Source organism: Esox lucius, chromosome 1, assembly GCF_011004845.1.
Source record: "Esox lucius isolate fEsoLuc1 chromosome 1, fEsoLuc1.pri, whole genome shotgun sequence".
Classification (NCBI taxonomy): domain Eukaryota; kingdom Metazoa; phylum Chordata; class Actinopteri; order Esociformes; family Esocidae; genus Esox; species Esox lucius.
In genome coordinates this window covers 4,134,149-4,157,476 of record NC_047569.1, presented here as the reverse complement: position 1 = coordinate 4,157,476, position 23,328 = coordinate 4,134,149, and the positions used below count along the sequence as shown (strand labels likewise).

The 23,328-nt window shown below is 40.2% G+C and overlaps 2 protein-coding genes across 4 annotated transcripts in view; one reads left to right on the top strand and one right to left on the bottom strand.

Moving 5' to 3' along the window:
- The window catches only part of LOC109615759 (transmembrane 4 L6 family member 1), a 67,798-nt gene that overhangs the window by 38,861 nt on the left and 5,609 nt on the right, over positions 1-23,328 (bottom strand). The window lies entirely within an intron of this gene.
- Positions 6,862-21,241, top strand: LOC105020445 (P2Y purinoceptor 14). 3 transcript variants are annotated; one of them, XR_004576068.1, is made up of 4 exons: positions 6,862-7,160; positions 12,998-13,056; positions 18,987-20,253; positions 20,850-21,241. XR_004576068.1 is itself a non-coding variant. In XM_013136663.4 (3 exons), the coding sequence occupies exons 2-3, from the start codon at positions 13,000-13,002 to the stop codon at positions 19,914-19,916; spliced, it is 987 nt and encodes a 328-aa protein (XP_012992117.1). In that variant the 5' UTR covers positions 6,862-7,160; positions 12,998-12,999; the 3' UTR covers positions 19,917-21,241. The 3 variants fall into 3 exon arrangements, 2 of the variants coding, with proteins under 2 accessions (XP_012992117.1, XP_034149792.1); XM_013136663.4 differs by having other exon boundaries at positions 18,987-21,241; XM_034293901.1 differs by lacking the exon at positions 12,998-13,056 and having other exon boundaries at positions 18,987-21,241.

Below are 23,328 nucleotides of genomic sequence, written 5' to 3'. Positions count from 1 at the left end.
CCCTAGTCTTTGGTCCTCTGGCAAAAACCTTTCTGCATTGCCCTCACATTTTTCCCCTTCCTCTTTTGTCTTCTCCTCATCGTTCCCACTACCCTGAGACCAACCTTCATTTTCCCTGCTCTCTTCCCTTTTATAATCCCCTATCACATCTTCTTGCTCAATATATACTACAAGGACAGATCCCTCTACAAGCATGAAGAGTAAACTCTTGTCAATCCTAGATTGAGGTTAACCTTTTAACTTGCATTAATCCTGTCTGATCACTCATAATCTTGGCAATTTGGATGTTCATGTGTTCATACACACAGAAAGCAGTTATATGTTGCAGAGCTCCGCCCCATAGAGGGCTTAGCTCCTAGTGGTTTACCCCCCCCACGTAAGCAGCCGTCACTGAAAACAATATATGCACATGCGCCAGCCAATTGAGGCACGCCTGCCCCCTATAAAGGTACCTGTGCCCGTAGCACCCCTCCCTTTTTTCTTCAGCACAGCAGAACGTCACTCTGCACTAGCCAAGAGTTGGTCGCCAGTTTATCTTCACAACTAGCATCTTGGATTACTCTAATTTACAACAAACAAGTTTTTCACCGCTGCTTGCCACTGCACCGACCTGGAGATACTCACAGTTTCTGTGTGTCGTGCCTTGGACCGGCGCACACTCATGCGGGAATTACCGACCCTCCTGCCTGCGCCGACTGTGCGTCCTTGCCTCTCCCTACTCGTGTAGAGAGCTAACTTCTTCGAGGTTGAGGTCGATTTGGATGACATCCTGGACCCAGGCTGACCCTCTATCCCCCCTCGTGGGGAGGGGAGAGAGTGGCCCTACTATTCATATTCCTCCCACCTTGTAAATAGACAATGACATTTCCTTGGCCGCCTCCCTTTCCTGTCCTCCTCCCCTCTGTGTGGAATTTTCCAGGATTATAGAACGAACTGAGCTCAGGATTGAGCTGCCTCTTCCTCCTCTTCTGCCACCTAGAGAGAAGTCCAGTCCAGCTAAATCCTTCAAATCCATCGATGGTCCCGCCCCAGAGGTTCAAGGATTTAAGGTTTTTTGCTGGGGGTTCCTGGGACACCCCCTCCCTGTGAGAGCTCTGGGTCATTCTTAACTTCCTTTCTCAAAGGTGGTGGGTAGGCAGTCCGCTATTAGCGGTGCTGTCCCCGTTTTGGAACCTGTGCTGGCTGCACACTTTCTACCATAGTGGGGCTGGCAGGGAAAGAAGCCTCTTTTGCCCTCCCCCAAGGACAGGCTTTCTGCCCAATTTTTGGATAAGGCTTATGTTTTAGGAGCCCAATTTATGGCAGCTTCTAACAACAATGCTATTCTAGCTTCGGCTACCACCGAGGTTTGGGAGAAGCTTCGACCCATACCTCCCATACATAGGGGAGATTGTGGACTCCATGAAAGCGATCCTGCACCTCATGCAAGCTCAGACCATCTGCTCTGGCCAGACCATGGCATCTGCCATCGCCGGTCACAGGCACCTGTGGCTTTCTCTCTCATCTTTACAAGACTCGGAGCGGAATCCACTACTGAACGCCCCTCTATCTCAGACAGGATTCTTCGGTGGCTATTGATTCTTTACGTAAGATCGACACGGACAAAAAAAGAGCTGGGATGCCATCTTCCCCTCGCTAGACACAGCTCCCCTGCTTCCTCCGAGGTACAGTCTTTTAAGCCTCCTCAGTGCCCTGGAGCGTCAGCCCGACGTCGTCAGAGACATCAGGCTACATCTACTGCTCCTGTCAGTGCCTCTGTCCTTCCTGAGAGGCGGGATCCTCCCCCTCCTGCGTCCCAGCCCGGCCTGACAATTCGTTCCTGGACTCCGGGTCCAAGATTCGCCGTCCCATGGCCTGCTAAGAAGCCTAGACAAACGTGACAAGGTGTGGAGTCGGCCGGGTACTGCACCGCTGCTTACCCAGCCCCCACGCCTCACTCTCAGGTTGTGTTGGCTGGATCGCGTGGCGTTGCCAGGGCTCAGGATCTCCTCTCTTCCCTCAGCCTGTATCGCCAACCTTGTGTCATTGTTGGGCATGATGGCAGCAGCCCATGCGGTGGTTCTCCTGGGACTGTAGCACATGCGCAGACTTCATGCCTGGTTCTGCCGACAGCGGGTAGACCCTGTGCATCATCGAAGACACATTCTATCCCTGCCGATCAGCTTATGGGAGGATCTGGCCTATTGGAGAGACCCCGTCTCACTCTCTCAGGGAGTCCCCATGGGGAGAGTGACGTCATTCGTTAAGGTGTTCACGGATGCCCCAAGGGTGTGGAGGCATATGTCAGGGGCAGACGATAGGGGAAGTGTGGCCTTCGGGCCCTCGCCATATCAATCTGTTGGAGTTGGACACCGTTCTGCAGGAATTAACCCACTAGACCTGATCAGAGGCCGCAACATTCTGATTTGCTCGGACAATTGGGCCACGGTCTCCTACATCAATCACCAGGGGGGAGTCAGGTCTCCTGCTCTCCACCTGTCGGCCACGCGCCTGTGGCTCTGGGCCCACAGACACCTGCTCTCTCTCTCGGCCCTTCACATTCTGGGACGGCTTAATGTGGGCGCGGACCTAATGTCCCGAGAGGGTCTTCGAGACGACGAGTGGGGTCCTCATCCAGAAATCGTCTCCCTCATCTGGGAGAGATTTGGGGAAGCCCAGACAGACCTCTTTGCATCGAGGCAGAACACTCGGTGTCGGTTCTGGTTCTCACTCAGTCAGCGGGATCACCCTCCGTTGGGGTGGACGCCTTTTCTTGCTGGATAATAGTGTTGCCAGGTATACTCAGCAAAATGTTATGAAAAATTAACATGAATTGTGGGTTGTCTGACTACACCTTATGTATAAGCAAATATTGCTCAGAAGAAGCAATTATATTGCCTTTTAGCTAGATTTTGCCATGTGCAAACTGGTCGAAGTTCGCATATTATTGTTCTAGCTAATGCTAGCACGATTATGGTTTCATGTTCGCTAGATAGCCATCAATGGGTCTCTGAATTATGGAAATGCATCTAAAGCAATAGATAGCCCAGATTATGTTTTGATTGGTTTAGCTGTTTACTTTGTTTATTCTGTGTTCCATAGTTATGGAAAGGGCCCATCAACTTTAACCCTATTTGAAACAAAGGTTTGTGTTCATTGTTCCAGCATCGAAGATTGGAGGTGACACTGCTACAGACCGGTCAGTATGGTTGTAGTTCGTAATGACAATGTCAGATCCTAAGGGAGTTGTAGAACCAATATATACAACTCACTGCTGATAGGTGGCGTTAAGTTGCACAAGGCACCTTAATATTTGCCTATAACTTGTACATTCCATAGGATCCTTAACATGTTTTAAAAGAAGGGAGATAAGGGCAGTTTTCTGATCTCTGTGAAAGGTTCCCACCTTAAAACCCACCCACTTTATGCAAATATCCGCAGAAATCAGTGGGGACTGACCAATAACATGATTTTTTAGGTGGCTAGTGGCTATGCTCAAAACATGACATAAAACTGAATTTGATGTTATGATGCCAGCATGCCATAAACACGCTCAGAAGTGAGCCACTCTGGGCAATGCTAACAGGGCTATCTGAATTTTTGGTAATCAATGTGTGCGTCTTTTGAAGAACTGGGCTTAGTGCACTTCTAGAAGCCCCATCTATCTTATACACAACTAGTGATGGGAAGTGTGACGGCAACACTTTGAGGCTTGCTTTGAAATGTCAACCTAGTCTGCTTAAAGCGAAAGTGCTGAGTCTTGCATGCAAGCCAAAGTTCCACGTGACAGATGTTTGAAGCTTCGGACGTCACACAACCATTTGATAGGGTTTTAGAACTTCTGGTTTAAAGGACACAGTTTTCTAACCACACTTTAATACATGTGAAACAAGATTAGTCTACAGCCTAATCATCAAGTCTTGAATTCTAACAAATTCTGTGCACCACATCATTCATTATCAATAACAGGTGCATATCCGAATAACTGTAGCGACCGTGGTAAGGCCACTACTCGCCGCTCCAAATGGGATGTCTCTATTTGGAGCAGTGGGTCGTATGCCTGCCTCAAAAATCAAAGGTCACAGGTTTAAGACACTGCCCGCCAGATGCTACAAACTGCACGTAGACTATTATTACAGTTTGTAAGACAATTTGTATTGTCTTACAAATTAAGCAAACAAATCAGCTGGTTGAAACCTACATTTTTTTGTCCCTTGTCAGATCTTATCGACTGCTGTGTAACACTGCCACACAATTATTCTCGAACACTTGGGCCAGTGTTTCCCAACCCTATTCCTGGGGGCCACGCCCCCATGCCCTGCAAGTTTTAGATCTCTCCCTGCTCTGTCACACCAGATTCAAAATATCAGCTCATTATCAAGCCCTTCATGAGTTAAAGTGATTGGCTTGTTTAATGACCCCATGAGCCTTCAAAAACAACTCAGGGTAAACAGAATTTTACCCAAACATGAATCAAACTATCCATTTAAGCAACTGCATATGTAATATTGATATTTTAATTTGATTTAATTTTGATGATTCAAAAGAAGGAATTTCTTTAACCTAGGCAGTTTCTTAAACATCATCCTGAGAGTGCCTCCCAGGCAGCAGTACCTCCTGCTTGTCAATGACGTTGGAATATGTCCTTTCATATCTCACAGACCTTTCTGAACACTTACTGCTCCTGTACTGGCTCATTAATGGTGGCTGCCGGTAAAAAAGAAATGGTTGATCATCAACAAATCCTGTGTCAAAGTGTTCTACTCTGTGTCTTTACCTCCCCTATCCTATTGTCTGCATGGTCACTGATGTTGAATGATTTTAAAACATAGTATTTTCTCTCACCCATCCACTTCTTCTTTCCCTCTCACCTTTGAGATGAGTATGTCATCCACTCCCTTTCTCTACCTTCTCTCTCCTCACTCCTACACTGCTAGACAAATGTTAATACAACTATCTAAGTTATACTGTTAGCCTCAGCAATCATAGAGTTTTTGGTAAACACGTATAATCAGTTAATTATCATTGAAATGTCAGCAATATTGAACAAATCTGAGAGCATGAAACTCACCTTTGTTTGTGTACTGTAGTTACTGTCATCCTTGTATGTAATGTGCTTGATTCTGGTATTTAAATATTCAGTGTTATCATTAACCTATTCATTTGAATTACAAACTTATCTCCATAGCTTTGCAGTCAGTAACGCTTGACCAAAGTTTCTGTCAGGGTTTGTTTTTTCGGATAATCTAAATTCATGTTCGGATAGCTTATCGGATAATTTTATGAGTAAAGCAACTAAAAGGATCAAAACAAGACACGTGAATCAATCTAGAAACAGAATGGGATACGAACAATGACCAACAAACACACAAGGGAAGAAGGAACGAGGGAAGAGGGTATGGCAAACCCGCCGTGCCAGGGCATGCACAGTTTTTACATTGTACTTTGTACTTTGTACAGAAATTAGTCCACTCAGCTACAATGAATGAATGCAGCCCCTGGCTTGATTTCTGATAAAGATTATATAATAATACAAACAAATAATGTATGTGAACAAGATCAACTACTGAGAGAAAGGTCCCATAAATTTGTCAGTTATTGACATGAGTCATGGCTAGTAAGTTAGTTCCTGTTTCAGTCACATCTTTTGTCACGTTTGTGTGGTCAACCACATACATCCTAAAGATTTCTTGACAAATTATTCCTCTGTCTAATCAGTCTCGCTTAGTCACCATTTTGACAAAGTGATCCACTGCATCACACCCCCAAATCAGCGTTTAATCAATATTCACCTACATCAAGCTAACTTTAACATTTCTAGAATATTGCCCTACCAACTAAGCTACACAGGGCCTATCTCCTCTCAAAACAAGATTTTGGCATACCACTGGAAATGTAAAAAGACAGGTACAATCCACATCAAACTGCGAAAGTACATTATTATTAGCTACTTGTTTGTTCCTTCTTCTCTCTTCAATACAGCCTGACTTGTGTCCCCTTCTCTATAACATCATGAATCACCATCCTGACTTCCAGTCTTCTCTTGTCTCTCGACATATCTCTTCTCTTTCTATTTTCTATTTAAACACAGTGGCCACTTCCTCTAACTCACATCTGCTATGAGTTCTGAGGATGAATGTGACAAGAATAACGTTCATGTTATTTTGAGAGTGGGTGTTTGATCCAAGGTCCCTAGAGAGGGCCATTTTGTAAACAGGACCAGAGTTTGTGTACTGCATGGATTTGTTTAGTCCATTAGTCAATGGTACCTTTGGGGTCTGGCTTGTGTTCTTGCCACCAAACGCCAAGCCAGTTGGGGAAGCTTTATGTCAGTGGCAAATGATAAATAAATAGGATTTTGTGTTGATTTTATATGCATCTCAAATAGTTTCTGCTCACATTGTTTTGAGAAAGCCTCTGAAATATGATGTGTTTGTCTCAGCTTCTGTTTATCTTCTATTTCATCAAGCGCACATAACCAGCTCTAATGCAATAGATTCACTTGGTTCTCAGCTCATGCACTTCTGTTTCCGGGACACGATTTGTGTATGATAGCTGTTATGTAAGTAATCTAAGCTAACACAGCAGTGTTAGAAACATTTCTAAACTATACGTTTTTTTCACTCTGGCAGTTTTGCCTCAAAGCCTATGCAGAGAAATGTGAAAAACTGTCATCTAAATCCACATGTAAAATTCAGGACCAGATCAAATGGAATTTCTGAGACCACACTGGTCCTTAAATGTGAACATCCTACAAATTTCTTGCAAAAGCCCAGCCCCCCCCCCCCCCCCCCCCCACACACACACACACACACACACACACACACACACACACACACAAACTTCCTTTGATTCTCAAATGAGGGAGGACTCATGCAGAGACACAGAAGAGCAATAGAGAGCAAGATAAGACACATTAAAGAGAACAGAGAAAATGGTGTGTGTATTTTTTTTGACTGAAAAGGTAGCCCTTGAGAATAGAGAACAGCAGCTGGAATATATGCGGAAAGTCTGAGAAGCATCCTGTGTTGTTGTCAGCAACAAAAGAGATCCACCCACAGACAAGGCACAAGCAGACGACACGCGACCCTGCACAAGCCCCCCACAACTCAAGCTCTGTTCAAAGCCAGGAGGAAAAAATTACTTTTCAACACAGACAATCCGTGTCCTGCTTGCTAAAGGTAAGTCATATGACCTACTTAAACAACTGTATAGGAATGAGCATGTACCGTACAGTGAGCAGGGATTAACTGCAGTTCAACCTGGATAAAATTATTGTTGGTCAACTGGATGACAATTTTAGATTTTGGGCAAGTGTGAGGTCTTGATAGGCCTAAATCAATGGATTTCTGATTTATCTAATGTTACTGAATTTTGATATGTGGTTACATAAAAGTTGAGAAATGTTTAGTTGAGGCGAGTTGTCATGATCATTAGTCAAGCTTTTGCAATACAAACTCAAAAATGGAGGTATGAAACAAGAACAGTTCTGCACTTATAGGTACACTTTTGAAGAATGTTCCCTCAAAGGTACAATTTGTCCTTTGGGACAGAAGAGCACTTTTTGACTAACAGAAATGGTACAAAGTGAATTAAAACAATAGGAAGAATACTAAAGGGTACACAATTGTCTCTCAAAAAGGGAGCGACAAGCATTTGTACCCTTTTAAGTACACACCGGTACTTCTATTGTACTATACTATATGTACTATATGTTATTATTATCTAGGCTATAGCTTGATGAGCAGTTGTTAGGACAAATAATAATTAGGGAGGCAGGTTGGAAGTGTAAAAACATTTATTTACACAGCATTGCTGATGATCATGATACATAAAATTACCTGTAGACTTAAAACTGTCCTTATATTCAAAATTCAGCCTTTCCAAGAAAAGATGTGTCATCAGAAAAACTGAAAGTTTAAGCTGGAAGCAGCATTTTGGGGTCTGAGCAGTGTACACACTGTGCCACCATACAGGCAAATTAGATATTTCCCTATACATTTCCCTGTAGTCCACTTTCCAAAACAAAACTAGTAAACAATGGAAACAATATAATACAACCCTGTTTCCAAAAATGTTGGGATCTGGCATCTACAGTACATAATATCATTAAAAAGATTCACCGTAACTGGACACATCTCTGTACGCAAGGGACGAGGCCGAAAACTAATATTGGATAGCTGTGATCTTTGAGCCCTCAGGCGGCACTGCATTAAAAACAGACACAGTTCTGTAGCAGAAAATAATGCATGGGCTCAAAAACACTTTCAAAAACCTTTATCTCTGAACACAATTTGTCACTGAATCCACAAATGCAAGTTAAAACTCTATCACGCAAAGAAGAAACCGGATGTAAAAAAGGTCCAGAACCACGGCCGCCTTCTCTGGGGCCAAGCTGATTTAAAATGGACTGAGGTGAAGTGGAAAATTGTCCTGCGGTCTGACAAATCAAATTGTGAATTTCTTTCTGGGAATCATGAAATAATTCCTGTGTTCTCTGAGCTAGAAAGGAAAGGGACCATCCAGCTCGTTATCAGTGCACAGTTCAAAAGCCATCATCTGTGATGGTATGGGGATACATTAGTGCGCACAGCATGGGTGACTTGCACCATTAATGCAGAACAATATACAGTATCTCACAAAAGTGAGTATACCCCTCACATTTTTGTAAATATTTGATTATATCTTTTCACTGAAGAAATGACACTTTGCTACAATGTAAAATAGTGAGTGTATAGCTTGTATAACAGTAAATTTGCTGTTCCTTCAAAATAACCCCACACACAGCTATTAATGTCTAAACTGCTGGCAACAAAAGTGAGTACACCCAAATTTGGTTGTGGAAATGGCTAAATTTGTCCCACAGATAGGACTCCAGTGGCAACCTGTGAAGCTCTGGTGAATTCCATTCCCAAGAGGGTTAAAGCAGTGCTGGAAAATAATGGTGGCCACACAAAATATTGACACTTTGGGACCAATTTGGACATTTTCACATAGGCGTGTACTCTCTTTTGTTGCCAGCGGTTTAGACATTAATGGCTGTGTGTTGAGTTATTTTGTACAAGCTGTACACTCACTAATTTACATTGTAGCGAAGTGTCATTTCTTCAGCGTTGTCACATGAAAAGATACAATCAAATATTAGCAAAAATGTGAGGGGTGTACTCACTTTTGTGAGATACTGTATATTTAACATGGGGACATAATTGTTTCACTTATACCTGTGGGCCAGCTGAACTAATCTTGTCTAGTTTTTGTTTCTTGTTACTGTAAACTACACGCATTATTTCATCTAAACCAATTTATGGAATTGGTAACTGTTATGTTTTGTCCCAAAAAAGACTGGTTCTTATTGAAGAAAGGTATCACTGTGCACACTAAAAACATATAATTGCACAGTGCTGTAGTTGAAAATTAATATACAGTGGATATAAAAAGTCTACACACCCATGTTAAAATGCCATGTTCTTGTGATGTAAAAGAATGAGACAAACATAAATCATGTCAGAACTTTTTCCACCTTTAATGTGACCTATAACGTGAACAGTTCAATTGAAATACAAACTGAAATTTTGAGTAAAAAAATTAAATAAAACTCACAATAACCTGGTTGCATAAGTGTGCACACCCTTAAACTAATACTTTGTTGAACCACCTTTAGATTTTATTACAGCACTCAGTCTTTTTGGGTAGGTGTCTATTAGCATGGCACATCTTGACGTGACAATATTTGCCCACTCTTTGCAAAAGCACTCTAAATCTGTTAGATTGCGAGGACATCTCCTGTGCACAACCCTCTTCAGATCACCCCACAGATGTTCATTTGGATTCAGGTCTGGGCCATTCCAAAACATTAATCTTCTTCTGGTGAAGCCATGCTTTTGTGGATTTGGATGTGTGCTTTGGGTCGTTGTCATGCTGAAAGGTGAAGGTCATCTTCAGCTTTCTAATGGACGCCGGCAGGTTTTGTGTCAAAATTGACTGGTATTTGGAACTGTTCATAATTCCCTCCACCCTGACTAAGGCCCTGGTTCCAGCTGAAGAAAAACAGCCTCAAAGCATGATGCTGCCACCACCATGCTTCACTGTGGTTATGGTGTTCTTTGGGTGATGTGCAGTGTTGTTTTTGTGCCAAAAATACCTTTTGGAATTATGGTCAAAAAGTTCAACCTTGGTTTCATCAGACCATAACACATTTTCCCACATGCTTTTGGGGGACTTGATGTTTGTTTTTGCAAACTTTAGTCGGGCTTGGTACGAGAAGGCTTCCAACATGCCACCCTACCCCATAGTCCATTCATATGAAGAATACGGGAGATTGTTGTCACATGTAGCACACAGACAGTACTTGCCAGAAATTCCTGTAGTTCCTTTAATGTTGCTGTAGAACCCTCCCTGACCAGTTTTTTTCTTGTCTTTTCATCTATTTTGGAGGGACGTCCAGTTCTTGGTAGTGTCTCTGTTGTGCCGTATTTTCTCCACTTGAAGATGACTGTCTTTACTGTGTTCCATGGTATATCTAATGCTTTGGAAATTGTATCCTTCTCCTGACTGATATCTTTCAACTATGAGATTCCTTTGATGCTTTGGAAGCTCTGCAGACTATGGCTTTTGCTCTGAGATGCAATTAAGAAAAGGTCAGGAAAATCATACTAGTACAACTGAACTTTATTTGTGATTAATCAGAGTCACTTTAAATGATGGCAGGTGTGTAATGATTTCTGTTTAACATGAGTTTGAATGGGATTGGTTAATTCTGAACACAGCCACATCCCCAGTTATGAGAGGGTGTGCACACTTATTCAACCAAGTTAGTGTAAGGTTTTTATTTTTCATTTTTCCCCTTCAAAGATTTCAGTTTGTTTTTCAATTGAATTGTTTACATTATAGGTCACATTAAAAGTGGAAAAAGTTTTGACATGCTTTATCTTTGTCTCATTCTTTTACATCACAAAAACCTGGCATTTTAACAGGGGTGTGTAGACTTTTTATATCCACTGTATTTTCCATCAAGTTCTCTTGCATCATAATTGAAATGCAAGCATTTTTGCTTTATTCAAAGGCTGTGGATTTACACAAACCTATACATTAACTAACACATTTCTGGTTTATTCACTCCTTGTAAAGAGGAACTCATATGCATATTCTTTAGAACTTTGGAGTTATTAAAAGTTAACCCAAATTGTACGACTAGCGTCATCGTGCCATGCACTCCCTTTTTCCGTCCCTTCATGAACTAATTCATTGTCTGGTCTCCCATAATCATGCACACCAGGTCCCAATCATCCCATCGGTATGTGTTTAAATGTTTCTCCTCTGCTCCCCCCAGTTGTTGGATATTATCACTATATGTCGCATGTAAAACATGCTCATTGAGCATGTTTGGGATGCTCTGGATCGGCATATACGACAGCGTGTTCTAGTTCCTGCCAATATCCAATGTCGCACAGCCATTGAAGAGGACTGGACCAACATTCCACAGGCCACAATCAACAACTTGATCAACTCTATGCGAAGGAGATGTGTTGCACTTGCGTGAGGCAAATGGTGGTCACACCAGATAGACAGGTTTTTGGACCCCCCCCCCCCCGAGCCCCCCCAGTACAGTGAAACTGCACATTTTAGAGTTGCCTTTTATTGTGGCCAGCCTAAGGCACACCTGTGCAATAATCATGCTGTCTAATCAGCATCTTGATATTTCACACCTGTGAGGTGGATGGATTATCTCGGCAAAGGAGAAGTGCTCACTAACACAGATTTAGACAGATTTGAGAACAAAATTTGAGAGAAATAGGCCTTTTGTATATATAGAGAAAGTCTTAGATCCTTGAGTACACTTCATGATAAATGGAGGCAAAAATAAGTGTCGCATTTATAATTTTGTTCAGTGTATAAAGCGATGTTAGGTAAACTTCCAGCATACCTCTGTACCCTTCTCTTTCTCAGCTCTGGTTGTTATCAGCTACACTCTTCCATGTGGTTGCTTTTTAATGTACCTCGGGCTTTGACAGATCTGGGGAGAACTGCATTTTACTGCTATGCACCTTGGGCATGGAATAAACTGCAAAAAGATCTAAAATTTGATGTATTTATATCCATTGTTGAATTTAAGGGCATCATAAAGAATATGGTGATGGAGGCAAGTGGTTGTTTTTCTTGAAGCCACTGTGCTTGAATAGTTGTATTTTATGTTTTATTTTGGATTTATTGTATCTCATGTTGTATATGTTGTATTTTAATATGTTCTGGTTTTTATACCGCTGCTACCTTGGACAGGTCTCTCTTGAAAAATAGATTTTTGATCTCAATGGGACTGTAAAATAAATTATGACTGATAATTTGATTTGTTTAACATCCATTCAACATGGCATTTTAGCTCAATCAGTTTCAAGTCATAGGATAATTATGTTAGGTTCTGAGTTTTAGCCTAAACATTTTGAGTCAAACTGTAGTCAAACTGCCTATTTGTGTATTTTGCTTAGTTATGTCCAATTTTGAATGGGACCTTAACACAAGAACATTACATTCTTACAGGTTTATAGACTGACTGTATTCATTTGTTAACATACGCAAAGAGTTAAATGAAGCCCTATCAACATTACTTGATGTACAGTCAAAATCTCAGTCACAAGGTTAAAGAACCAACAACCAAGACAATGTGTGCACTCAGCAGTTGTACAAATGCAAAACAATTTTAAGATGTGTTCTATCTTCATGTATACACCAGGTTTGCATAACAGCTATCCTCCAACTTTATCAATCAATCAATCAATCAAATTTATTTATAAAGACCTTTTTACAAAAGCAGTTGTCACAAAGTACTTTTACAGAGATACCCGGCATTAAACCCCAAGGAGCAAACAACAGTAGTGTAGAATTTCAGTGGCTAGGAAAAACTTCCTAAGAAGGCCACATTTTACAGCTTTTTTTGCACATCTACAGGTAAATTCTAGTTATGGCTCATATATTAAGACTGTAAGTTATTTATTTATTTTGATATAAACACTCTCACCCCCAGGAATGGCTGACAACGTGAACAATCAGACAACAGACTATGGCAGCGTATTCACCCACCAGGTACAGCATTGTTGATTTAATAATATAATACATGTTTTTGTTATACCACACAAGAATGCAATTCAATTATTTTGATTTTGAAAAATAATATTTGATAACACTCACAGTTGATTGTTATCTCAAAACCATGTCATTATTATCCTTACTTAAACTGAAACTGCTGGCAAAAACAATATACTTTATTTAGCAGACATTCTTTTGCAAAGCAAATTACAGTAGTGAGAGTAGTTTGAAGTTCATGTATGTGAGCATGTGTGATCCAGGTTTGTGTACTTTTAGGGATAACTACAGCAAAAATAGACAAATTAGTTCCCACAAGGTTTCTTGGCCGGTTTTCACTAAGAAAAATGTAATTGATGTTATATGGATGTCTTGATGCAGTGGTTGAGTGGAGGGAGAGAGGGATAATAAACACTTTATTATACTTTTGTGTGTTCAATGTCTGATTTAGACCCCAGAGGACCCCATTGTCAGAACACAGGCAGCTATTTGGTTATTAACTATAATGTTTTAAAGGAAATTAAGAAAGTTTTTCACACTGTGATTTATGTTCTATTTTTAAGCCCTTTGACATAGAAATTTAATTTGCATTGATATATTTTTTTCTAATGAAAGCTCTTAAAACACTATCAAAGTCTATAAGCTTGTTTTGAAACTAATTTCATGGCTTTTATTTATCTCACAAAAACTAGTTTGCCCAATTAATTACCACTTTCTTAATTACCTTTAAAACATTATAATTAATGTGTTCTGACAATGTGAAGAAGTAATCTTTATTGATCCAGTTGGTTGACCATAAGATTCATGAAAAAAAAATGCCATTTTATGAAAAAGCTATAGCTCTAACCAACAGTATTTCTTGAATTCAGAGTTCCTAAAGTTTTCCAACCTGCTAACCACAAAAGAAAAGGTACACCATTAAGAAAACCAACTGTTTTTTCCTGAAATACTGAGTTCCTAAAGTTTTCCACAAGCAGCATCATTGAAATTTGCAGTGAATACATGTGGTCAGAGAAACGCATAAAATGTTGTGACCTAAGATTTGTAAATATTAACTGAAAAGGTATAGTCTTGAAAAACGTATTCTGTCATTATAAAGTAACTTTAAAACTAACTAATAACCTGTTGCATCGCTATTTTATAAAATGAATCAGGATGAGTAAAACTGAGAACAGTACAGCCTTGGACTACATAGTCTCTTCTTAGCACTCATAGTATATGACTTGACTCCACCAAGCAATCAAAAATGGAACATAAATAATATAACCAAGTATGTACTGAAAATCATTTCTATGTACTGAAATCAAGTGATATCATATTTATGCCCAATAAAAGGCTAAAACAACATTGTAGTGCATTTCATCCATTTAACATCTGGGTTTTAATCCTTAAGTGCTATACCTATTGTTAAATTACTTTAATACATTTTATATGATTATGAGTCTGTATTTTTAAAACATAAGTTCCTGAACCATTATGTTTTGTTTATGAGCTTGTCAAACATTACCTAAAAAGGTATTGTTCAGAAAAGAATTTAAAAAGAAATTGCACTTCTATCTTACAAACGAATCAAGGGAAGCTGTCTTCCATTCTACAGCCTGCTTCATAAGTCAGGGCCATCACTGGTGTATCGCTCAGTATCAAAGCCATTATTATTATTTTCCTTGTGCGTTCACTATTCACTTGCTTTTAAAACCCTTTCGTACAAATCTTAAAACAAGTTACAGAAACCTAGGGAAATAAAAAAAAAAAGCTAGTCATTAACCCTTTGACGCGTACGACCACACCAGTGTGATCAGGCTAGAGTGGTCCCTGAAGCGTACGATCACACTGGTGTGATTAGAACGTATTGTTTAGAACGCAACATTAGCATGCCTAGCTACAAGTAACGTAACAATGGCTGGTCAGACCACGCTTTTATTTACTCACATTTAGCTCAAACAGTGTTTATAACTTTATTTCCTGATTGTAATTGTTTCAAGACCACACTATGATATTAACCAGGTAGAAAGCATTCAAATCGGGACAAGAAGTCTTACTTACTTACCAACAGACAGCCAACACTAATACACAAAAACGAATTATATTAGCGACTACTATAGAGCATTTCCTGGAAGAGCTGACAACCAACCGATCAAAACCATTGTAAAAACCTTCTAGAAGTTACATTACCCGTTGTGGGCGCCACTATGCTTTTTATATAGTTTATTCATTTTCATTGCACTGAATTACAGGTCCAGCTAGCTACAGTTATACATCAACCAGCTTTTGCAGCTCTTAGAATTCGAGTCAACGAGAGAAGCTTGCAATGCAATGTATGTAGTGTTCCTTACCTGGCAAGGTGACTGTTCAAATGCTGGAACTCTGAGTGAGTACTGAAGTCACGCGCAAAAAAACTCACGCTGGGGGGTCAGTAAGGAATATTTGAAACTCACGTGTGAAAAGGTTAAACTGTACACATACACACACCCTGCCCCAAGGGCCCTAAAACCAGACCCCTTCCTCTGAGAAGGCCACAGCCCCCATCACCCAGATCCCCCTTGACCAGCCTGACTTCCTCTGAAGTGTACCACAGCCCCTCCCTAACCATAAGAAACACAGGGTCATCTCCCTCCCGTGAAAAAGCACAATTTAAAAAGCACCTTACACCTGTGAAAACATATATACATAAATCACCTTTGTTACCCAAACATCCTGGGTCAGCATTATAAAAATCCCCCCTCCCTAAAAGACACCTGGGAAGTCCAGAAATGACCCCTTTTGACATAAACGATAAATTATGAATCACCTTCACCTTCCGTTCACACCACTCAAGGGTCAAAGGTCAATCCCTAAAGCCATAAATCAGACACACAAAAGTGTAATAAAGAGTATACTATCCCTCTCTGGAGGGAACCAAGCGCAGGCAGAGTGCCTTCGAACGTATATTTATTAATATACCCAAACAAACTAACGGCATACTTGAAAACAGAACGAAACTGACGAACCCGTCCATCACCTCACCGCTACAAAGGTTCAGGTTAATGGTAGTCTTGCAAGGCCATAGCTCCAAAAATCATCCCACCTCCTTTGAGTTCTGAAAATACTTTTTCATTTAAAAAATGGTTTGAATGAAGAGTAAGTTCTTGAGATTTCTTTTTAAACTCCCATGATTGATGGTGTGGTTATGTGGGTCAACACTTTTTTCGGGCAGGATAGAAAATATTTCCCATAGAGTTTTTTTTGTTGCTATCTGGTAGTTTGCAAAATTGCAGACAATTTTAGAAAACACAAAAGAAAAATATATTCTGAACTGTGCTTAATTCACAAAAATGGATTCATTTAAAGCCATAACAAATTCTCTGCTTAAAAACTGTGACATTTTGGCATGTGTACATAAATGCTAATGTAATGCAGTATTGCCTGAATACATTGATAACTGTCAACCATGAACATGTTGACTTCGTGCCACAAAAGCTGTTTTGTAATTATGGAGACTTGGTGCCTCAAAGATTTAAGCAACTTTTGCAATTCTCAAACTGTAATCCCCAAATAATATAGTTTTTACCTCTAACAATCCTTCTCACTGTCTGTACGGCCAGAATACACCTATTTCCTCAGCCTCTAGGCATCTTTGCGCTGCAGTTTTGGTTGTTCCCAGTTAGAGGAAGTTGCCTCAAATTGTGGACCTTATTTAAGTTGCTGAATTTTTTTCTTTGTTTGCTCGCACCAGCTGTGTTTGCTATTGGTGTGCTGCGACAGTTTTGGTTTGTGGCGTTTCTTTTGTGGTTTGAAGATATTGAATGGCTGTATATCAGCTCTGTACCTGGTGACTTGCTTACCCAACACCATGACACAGTTGATTTAAATATGTTATATTGTATTGCCCTAATATTGGAGATGGGTATTTTCCAGCATGTACCTTGTCATTGCACATTTTTTGAAGGTCAACATACATTTACATTTTAGTCATTTAGCAGATGCTCTGATCCAGAGCGACTTAAATTTGGAGGAAGGATAACATCTATTCATTTTAAAAGACTATGCCCATTGTAGAATATTGGTTGAGACATCAAATATAACACGTATAAATATAAATATTAATAACAAGTATTGAATCATAACCAAATGAGAAGAAGTGTGCTTTGCACACTCTTAATAACATATTCATATTATCCAGTAGATGCCCGCCTTTACACATGTCCCTAACCCTAACCCAAGCTCATCAATAATCACTTGTCACCAAGTAGTTGTTCAGATACCCAGCCTAAAACCCCAAGAAGCAAGCAACTAGATGAAGCACCAAGGCTGGGAAAAACTCCTTAATTAAGAGAACATCTAACATTATAGATTAAAAGAGTAAATTACTTTTTCTAGCCAAATCGTTCATCAAGATTTTAAAAAGTTCAGATGATCAATGGGTCAAAAACATACCTATTCCTCAGCAGTAAATGTTAGTCTGCCTTTAGAACGGTGTTCAAAATAATCATAGTTGCTATAGCACATATTTGATACTTAGGAGATGTAAATGTAATTTGGCTTTTCATAAGCAAGTGTTAAAACTTAGTGACAGAAGGAGTCATCAAGCCAAATCTAGATTGACATCACAACCTTTAGATTGGGAAAGCTAGGAGTTGTGGGTTATGTAGTCTTAGGTCTCAAGTTCTCATTTCATCCAAGGGTGGTGGAATGTGTCTTTTGTGTTATTAGTTTTTTTTATATTCAATTATAAAAATATACAATTTGTAAGGCCCTGCTTAATCTCAACCATTTCCAATGGACTTGGGATAGTCAATGTTGAGATGTGTCCTTCATAACTCATCCAATGCCGTTCTGGTTCTTATTTTTGACTGGAGTCCTTATGCATCAGATAGAACCCCTGCCTTCTACCTCAATTGAGATAACAGGCTCCCAAATGCCTCAATGAGTGATTCCCTGCATCTCATAAGCCAGTCATTACTTTGGAGGAAAGTAACAATTCCAATTTCTTATTTCAAACTATAATTAATCTCTTTGATTCATATGGTTGGTAATTTTAACCAGTTTAAATCTCATCTTAATCCCTCAAAATAAATCTGAATATTTCAAATATACTACATATTTCTACCACAGCTGACAGTGGTAGAACAGTGACAGACTATACCTCCAAAGTGTTAACGTAGATAAAAACTAAAGCATTGGTCAGATTGGATATCAAAACAGTGTTTTTAAAGTGTCAATCCAAAGATACTTTGCTGGGACTCAGTGTTGTTTTAACACCATTTGGTTTAAAGTATAATTTGGACATTTCTTCTTAGCTATGTCTAAAAAGGACATTGTAGAATTCTTTCTCTTAGACACCTGTGACATTCATCATGTCACTACCTTGTGGATTGTTTTCATAAAAATCAAACCGTATACCAATTCATTACATAACATTAAGACCGTACTTTGATATATTTGATCTAGTTTACCTTAATACAGCAATGCTGCACAGCCCTGCCAGTTACAAGAAAATTTGCAATGTGTTATGTAATTTCTATTGGAATCCAAATGTAGTTAGATAGCATAGCAATAGTTGGAATTTGTTTTCACTGACTGCTTACCTGACAGTCATATTGTTTTTAAAGTGAACGTGATGACTATATGAAGGTTTCTAACTGGAACAACCTTTTCAGCAACGGTGCAATAAATGTAAATATAAGCATTAAAAAAGAATTCTGCAAAATAACTGAAAACCTTCCTACACTGTTCTACCAATGCTAGAGCTGGGAATATTATGGATCTATTTTACTTTCAGAGTGAGGAACTGTGTAACAAATAAGTGTTCATTTCATTATTTCATTTAACTCTTGAATTGTCGCTTGAAATTTTAAACAGAAAATTCCTCCTGTCCAAAAGGCTGTTTATGTACAGCTCTCTGTCTATTTGTATGCTCCAGCCAGTCTCTCATCCTTATTTCTCCCCAACAGGTGCTCCCATATCTTTACATTGTCATGGGTGGTGTGGGCTTGATTCTCAACAGTTTGGCTGCCTGGATCTTCTTCCGGGTGCCCAGTGACTCAGGCATGGTGGTCTATTTGAAGAACATGGTGCTGGCCGACCTGCTGATGCTCCTCACCATCCCTTGGCGTGTGGCGAGTGAGTTCGGCCTGGGTGGCTGGCAAATGCGAGTGATTGTATGCCGCTACAGCGCCGTGGTCTTCTACAGCTCCATGTATGTGGGCATCGTCCTAATGGGCCTCATCAGCCTAGAGCGTTATGTCAAGGTCGTGGGACACTCGTGCTCCTGCACACACCTCCTACAGCGGGTGGGCTTTGCCTGGATCCTGGCCTTGCTGACCTGGGGTTTGCTGCTCTTCTCAATGCTCCCCAATGTTGTGATGACCAGCAAGCCCGCAGATGAGGAGAGCTCCAGGAAGTGTGTAAACCTGAAGACCCAGCTGGGTATGAAGTGGCACGAGGTGTCCTCCTGCTTCAGCGTGGCCCTGTTTTGGGCCACCTTCCTGCTAATGGCTTTCTGCTACATCTCCATTTCCCGCCACTTCTACAAGTCGTATCGTCGCGTGAACCAGGACAAAAGCAATGTGTACAGCAAGTCCAACCGCAGCATCTTCAGCCTATTGGCTGTGTTCTTTGTCTGTTTTGTGCCCTATCACGTCTGCCGTGTGCCCTACACCCTCAGCCAGTTGCAAGACTACACCCACACAAGCAGGTATATTCTATTCCAGATGAAGGAGCTGACCCTCTGTCTGGCAGCGCTAAATGTTTGCCTGGACCCAATCATCTACTTTCTGATGTGCACCAGGTTTCGTGAGTCACTGCTTAAGAAACTGCCTCTGGCTGAAAGTGGTCTGGGACTACGTTCCTTCACTATGGAACAAAGTGTCAGTAATATTTGATTAGTTGTTAATAACTGTAGGAAGAGAACTGCTGGCCAAAGAGGTTTGACAGCAACAGAGCGGAGAACAAAATGGGTAAGATGAAAAAATGAAGGTGGAAGAGTTTTCAAGCTGTAAAAGAAAAGATTCTCAAACTAGGTTTTTGTTTACATATTGCAGGCAGCTGAATGACCATTTCGTAATGAATGCAGCTGTGTATACATTTTTCAATAGAGCACATGCCAAAGAATGTTCCTTACTCACAGGTTCCCCCGCAGAACATTAAAATGAAATGCTTACTCTCAAACGTACTTCCTGGGAGTCTGTCTGAAGAAAGATTAAAGACCTTCAAGCACAGGTTTCTAGATCATTTCTACAATAATGTTCTGTAGAACCTTGAAGACAACTACTCTGCATTGTAAATGATAGAAAGACTCATGTCATTGTAGAACACCAATTTACAGTACATAGAATTCTTACATGAAATTGCTACTGTGGGCATGTATTAAGACATTTCACATCAATGTTGTTTTGTTGGTGTTATTAAATGTTTTCAGAGTAAAGGTTTAACATGGTATATGGATGTTAGATTTTATTCTGGCGGGTCTAAGGGCTTATTTACATTACGAGTGAGATATAAGGCAAGACAGACTTATCTTAGTTTGCATAATAATTTCCATAACATTTGAATTAACACCGGCACCAGCAAGCTGTACCTTTGCGGGATTGTGGCCATCAGTCAAGGGAAAATCAAGCAATATGCATGCACATTGCAAAGAGACTTGATGAAGTTCCAACACAATTATCTTCATGCTTGTACATGAAGATAATTCTTCATGTGCCCCCTCCTCGGGGGCCTTGATCCAAAATGTGACGCACGCTACTCGGATGGTGGCGCTTCTAGCTATTGATATCTGCAAATTAACAAAACAAAATAATCTATACATTTGATAGCTTCACAAGGAGCAGACTGAGGATGGAGTCAGTGCATCAAGAGCCACCAAGCACAGATGTGTCAAGCCGCTCCTGAACCAGAGACAACATCAGAAGCATCTTAACTTGGCGAAGGAGAAAAAGAACTGGACTGCTGCTCAGTGGTCCAAAGTTCTCTCTTCAGTTGACTGTACATTATGCATTTCGTTTGGAAATCAAGGTCACAGAATCTGGAGGAAGCGTGAAGAGGCACATAATCCAAGTTGCTGAAGTCCAGTGTGTAGTTTCCAGCAGTCTTTTCTAGCAGGACTTGGTACCTGCACACAGTACCAAAACAATTGGTAACTGGTTTGCTGCCCATGGTATTACTGTGCTTGATTGGCCAGCTAACTCACCTGACCTGAACCCCATAGATAATTTGTGGGGTATTGTCAAGAGGAAAATGATATACACCAGACCAAACAACACAGATGAGCTGAAGGCTGCTATCAAAGCAACCTGGGCTTCCATAACACCTCAGCAGTTCCAATTTTCTTTTTTAAAATTCTAATATTTTGAGATACTGGATTTTTTACTCCCATGAGCAGTAAGTCGTAACCATCAAGATTGAAATAAAAAAGGCTTGAAATGTTTCACATTGTGTAATGAATCTAGAATATATTAAGGTGTCACTTTTTGATATGAATTCTGAATAAAATTAACATTTTCACAATATTCAGGCTTTTTTAGATGACCTTGTATATACAGCTCCGGAAAAAGTTAAGAGGCCACTGCGCCTTCTTTCCTTTCCAAAAAAATTTAAAAGTTTTGAGTGAGGAACAGAAGTGTTCAATTTGCAGTGGTCTCTTAATTTTAACCCTTCTGACCCTCACTCCAAACCTTCCTTTTCAACTTTTTTGGAAAGGAAAGAAAAAGTGCAGTGGTCTCTTAATTTTTTCCAGAGCTGTATACATATGACATTTATATATAAAGGACGATATTATTCAGTGTGTTGGTATTAGATATTATTGATGAAAATATAACATATTATAAATTATAGTTTTGTCACTTGACTCATGTTTCATGACTTGTACCAGAGAACCAAACTGCTTCATGCTATTTTCAGTGTGCATATATTACATTATGTGGATATTTAGAAAATGCACTGGAAATCGTTAATTTCCACATGGGGGCAGTGTGCACACTGTATATAGCTATTTTGTAGCTTACTGTGGTAGTAATTTATATTCAGTCCATTTGGAAAGTATTCAGGCCCCTTCACTTTCTCTACATTTTGTTACATTATAGCCTTATTTTAAAATGAATTTAATAGTTTACACAAAATACCCAATAATGACAAAGCACAAACAGGTTTATAGAAGTTTTGCAAATATATAAACAAATCGAAATATCACATATACGTAAATATTCAGACTCTTTGCTATGACACTCAAAAGATATTGTGCGGAGATGGGAGAGCCTTTCAGAAAGACAACCACCTCTGCAGCACTCCACCAATCAGGCCTTTATGGTAGCAGGGAGACTGAAGTGACTTTTCAGGAAAGGCATATGACATCCCGCTTGGAGATTGCCAAAAGGCACCTAATGAACTCTCAATGGGCTGTGATATGGCTTTTACTGAAGAGTGGCGTCTGGCCACTCTAACATCAAGGCTTGATTGGTGGAGTGCTGAAGAGATGGTTGTCCTTCTGGAAGCTCTGTCAATGTGTTTGGTCACAACCCTAGTCTCCCCGATTGCTCAGTTTGGCCAGGCGGCCAGCTCTAGGAAGAGTGTTGATGGTTTTTAAGAAGAAATGGAGGCCACTGTGTTCTTGGGGAACTTCAATGGTCCAGATATATTAGTACACTTCCTCAGATGTGCCTCGACACAATCCTGTCTCAAAACTCTACGGACAATTCCTTTCACCTCATGGCTTGGTTTTTGCTCTGACATGCACTGTCAACTGTGTGACCCAATATAGACCAATATAGACCATTGTCCATAGCTGTAATGTAACAAAATGTGTAAAGGTAAAGGTGTCTGACTACTTTCTGAATGTACTATAGATACCTGCACTGCTAGCGCAATGACTTGTAAGGGGAACTCCAGACAGAATAGTTGAGGGCTGAATCATTGCATTCCATAGCACCAGGCAGCCAAAAACTGATTTATTATACTCCTCACATACACACATTTCATCATGTATCTTTAGTTGCTATATAAATGGTAAATTAAAATACATTTCCTTTTAGCTTGAAAAATAAACAAGAATAAATGGGAGTCTGCAGTTTTTGTGTTTTTCCTACTGAATGTGCATCTGTGGATGTGTGTGTGTATGTGTGTGTATTGATAGGTTTAGTTATACTTGTTGACTGGGGAATCCACTTTTATGAACTGTGTCATAAGAAACAGAACGACTTAGTGAGACATTTCTGGATCTTTGACTGGTGGTGAGTTTTTGCAATGAGGTCATTATTGTGAATTGGACTACTCAATGTCGGAAGGTAAGCAAAATTGGTA

Bases quoted from the DNA above. Each gene is read 5' to 3' on its own strand.
- LOC105020445 (XM_013136663.4), top strand. From the start codon at position 13,000: ATGGCTGACAACGTGAACAATCAGACAACAGACTATGGCAGCGTATTC. The intron at 13,057-18,986 runs GTACAGCATTGT...TCTCCCCAACAG, and splicing joins GCAGCGTATTCACCCACCAG to GTGCTCCCATATCTTTACAT.